Source organism: Callorhinus ursinus, unplaced genomic scaffold (genome assembly GCF_003265705.2).
Source record: "Callorhinus ursinus isolate GAN/ISIS: 27379988/994484 unplaced genomic scaffold, GSC_fseal_2.0 scaffold5, whole genome shotgun sequence".
Classification (NCBI taxonomy): Eukaryota; Metazoa; Chordata; class Mammalia; order Carnivora; family Otariidae; genus Callorhinus; species Callorhinus ursinus.
Genome location: NW_027397067.1, coordinates 71,446,080 through 71,449,160, shown reverse-complemented (window position 1 = coordinate 71,449,160; position 3,081 = coordinate 71,446,080). Strand labels below are relative to the sequence as shown.

The 3,081-nt window shown below is 40.2% G+C and overlaps 1 protein-coding gene across 11 annotated transcripts in view; it reads left to right on the top strand.

The window, feature by feature from the left end:
* The window catches only part of CYRIB (CYFIP related Rac1 interactor B), a 142,770-nt gene extending 140,036 nt beyond the window's left edge, over positions 1 to 2,734 (top strand). For all 11 annotated transcript variants that reach the window (XM_073893202.1, XM_025871125.2, XM_025871123.2 and 8 more), the window contains one exon: positions 1,989 to 2,734. In XM_073893202.1, the coding sequence (XP_073749303.1) occupies positions 1,989 to 2,052 (64 nt within the window). In that variant the 3' untranslated portion in view covers positions 2,053 to 2,734. The remainder of the gene's footprint in view (positions 1 to 1,988) is intronic.
* The last annotated feature ends 347 nt before the right edge of the window (positions 2,735 to 3,081 follow it).

Sequence of the window (3,081 nt, the reverse complement as noted above, 5' to 3'; positions counted from 1 at the left end):
TTTTGTTTTGGTTTTGTTTGTTTAGAGACGGAGGTGCAGAGGGAGAGGGAGAATTCCAAGCAGGCTCCACGCCCAGTACACAGTTGGACACGGGGCTCGATCTCACAGCCCCAAGATCGTGACCTGAGCTGAAATCAAGAGTCAGATACTTAATCGACTGAGCCACCCACATGCCCTAATTCCTGGCCATTTCTTGAGAAGAATGAGGTGATGTGACAGGCCTGCCTCCCAGTCAGCATCGTTCAGGGCAAGGATCTGAGAACTGCTGGAAGTGCATGATCACATCCTGCAGAAGCAGCAAGAACTTGTGTCTGGTAGAGAGGAAAGCACTCAGAACTCCTGGAATGTCCCAGAACATTGCTGAGTAGTGGTACTTAAAACCATCTGTGTAGAAATGTTGGTGTGCCCCTTGTGTGGCCCTCTCCCCTATTCAGGCGCATAAAGGAAAGGGGGAAAAACAGAAATGAAGAGAAGGATGTTAAACATTTTTCTTTCCTGACATCAGTAGGATTGTGTGCAGCTAAATATACTTTATCTGCACTTGGAAAAGAAAACAAGGCTTTAGTGTTGGCTACATCACCTGCCACTTAATGTAAATATTCCTTTATGGATTGTTTTTCCAGCCTGGCTGCTTATTTTCTTGTCTTCCTTCCACAAGTACCAATTAATTGAGCTTCAGGTGCTTTCTTCAATTTTTAAATTGATTTGAAATGAAACTAACAAAAATTGGGTTTAAATTTCTTGAAGACACAAAGACCATCTGTGTATACTTGCTTAAAATGATATATTCCTTAAAGATTATATGTGAAATTCTTATAAGCCAAATTAACTGATCCAGCATTAAGTTCTGTCTGAACTGTCCCACATTCACGCACTGAACATCTGTATCCATAGCTTCTCATCTGGTCCAGGCCTTGGTCATCCCTCCCTGAGGCCCCTGGAACAGCGCCCTGCTTGGTCCCTGTGCTGTTCCTCTGCTCCCTACAGTTCTTCCTCTGCAGCCAGAGCAGTCCTTCCAGAACCTAAGTGAAATCCCACCTAATATCCTCCACTGCTTTCACTGCACTTAGAATAACCTGTTTGTAAGGCCCCACTTGGTATTTTCCTCCTTTGCCCCTGGTATGAGTATATTACCATCTGTCTGCCCTGCCAGGTTGTAAGCTCCTGGAACAGAGTCGGACACGCAGGCTTACTCACTGACTTTGGGCTATTAAAGGGCTCCTGTGGTGAATCTTCTCATAAACCAGTGATCACTCTTTTTATGATTCTTAGGTTTACATGCCTATAGCAAAACACATCTAGCTGGAAACAAGGCACTTAGAGTATTGAGACATTTTGGGATGTGACAGTTTGGGATTAGAAGGGAGCTCAGCATATTTCTCTGTAAAGGGCTAGAGGGTAAACAGACATTTTAGGGTTTGGAGCCACATGGTTTCTGTCACATCTACTTTGCCACTGTAGCAAGAAGGTAACCATAGGTAATACCGAAGTAAATCAGTATGGCTGTCTTCCATTAAAACTTCTTATAAAAACACTGAAATTTGCATTTCATATAATTTCCATGTTAACGTGAAATATTATTATTTTGATTTCTTTCTGCATTAATTTAAAATTATAAAAATATACTTCACTCACAGCCCATACAAAAATAGGTAGTGGGTTAGATTGGGCCACCGGCTATAATTTGTCAATGCCTGAGATGGAGCAAGGACTGTTTTCCTCTGAGTGAGAGGTGCAGCTTGAGTGTTTCCTTTAGAATTTAACCACTTGTGACTCAGCTACAAAGTTCTTGGATCTTCTATTTAAAAGCTGGTAGGGAGGCTAAGCAAGGCAGAACCTGAACCCAGTTGAAGCTAGAAATCAAGGGCACGATTCTGTGAGGGAAGATTGGCCTATTTGCTCATCTTGTAATACTAGAAACCAGTGAGTGCAGATAATGATTTTTTTTAAATTCCCTAAAATTGCTGTTTTTGTTTGTTTACTTTTAGGTACACAACAAAACATTTGAATGATGAGACTACCTCCAAGCAAATCAAGTCCATGCTGCAGTAACAGCCGTGGAGTGCGCACCTGCTGTGGATGGAAGACAGTATTCTGCAGTGACTGGGAATGCTCAGTTTTTAGTGATTACAATTACTATCTCATGTACTCTTGCTTTTTATTTCTTGCCTATGTTCCCTCTTCCCTCTTTTTTAATCATGTTCTCGTTCTTAAGACTTCTTTTCTGTGCCAAAATCAGTAAAGTTATACTCTGAAGGGATATTGTCCTTTCAAACCGGCCATCTAAGGCAGCTAATTATGCATTGCATTGGGGTCTCTACTGAGAAAAATTCTGTGACTTGAACTAAATATTTTTAAATGTGGATTTTTTTTGAAAACTAATATTTAATATTGCTTCTCCTGCATGGCAAAACTGCCTATTCTGCTATTTAAAAACCCTCAATGACTTTATTTTCTACTGCCGCTTTTTTCATGTGCAGCCAAAATGAAAATGTTTAAATTAACTTGTGTTGTACAAATGGTACCCAACACAAACTTTTTTTAAATTAGTAAGACTTTTGTTTAAAGTTTTAAGTTTGCATTTGACTTTTTTTGTAAGGATGTATGTTGTGTGTTTAACCTTTATTAACTAACGTTAAAAACTGTGATGTGTGCGTAGAATATTACGTATGCATGTTCATGTTTAAAGAATGGCTGTTGATGATAAAATAAAAATCAGCTTTCATTTTTCTAAGTGTGGCTTGGTTTACTGGCGTTTTGTTTTTAAGCTTGTAAAGCCTTCCCTGTGTTATTTTAGTGGAGTACATACACACATCAAATACTTCCTCTTCTTTGTAATAGTATTTTTCTTCATTATTGTCTGTGTAGGTAGTTTTGATTGCTTTTAAAATCTTGCTAAATGCAGTAAGACCGTTGATCTTGTCATTAACTGCCTCGTACTCTTGATTGACTCTCGTATGGTTGCAGTAATAGGGGGAAAACTGCACTTGCCTGACTCACAGCCTCCAGGAGCAAGAGGGCGGCAGGAAGAGCAGCTCTCAGCACTGGGAGGAGCGTGTGCGTAAGAGGGGCTTGAAGCCA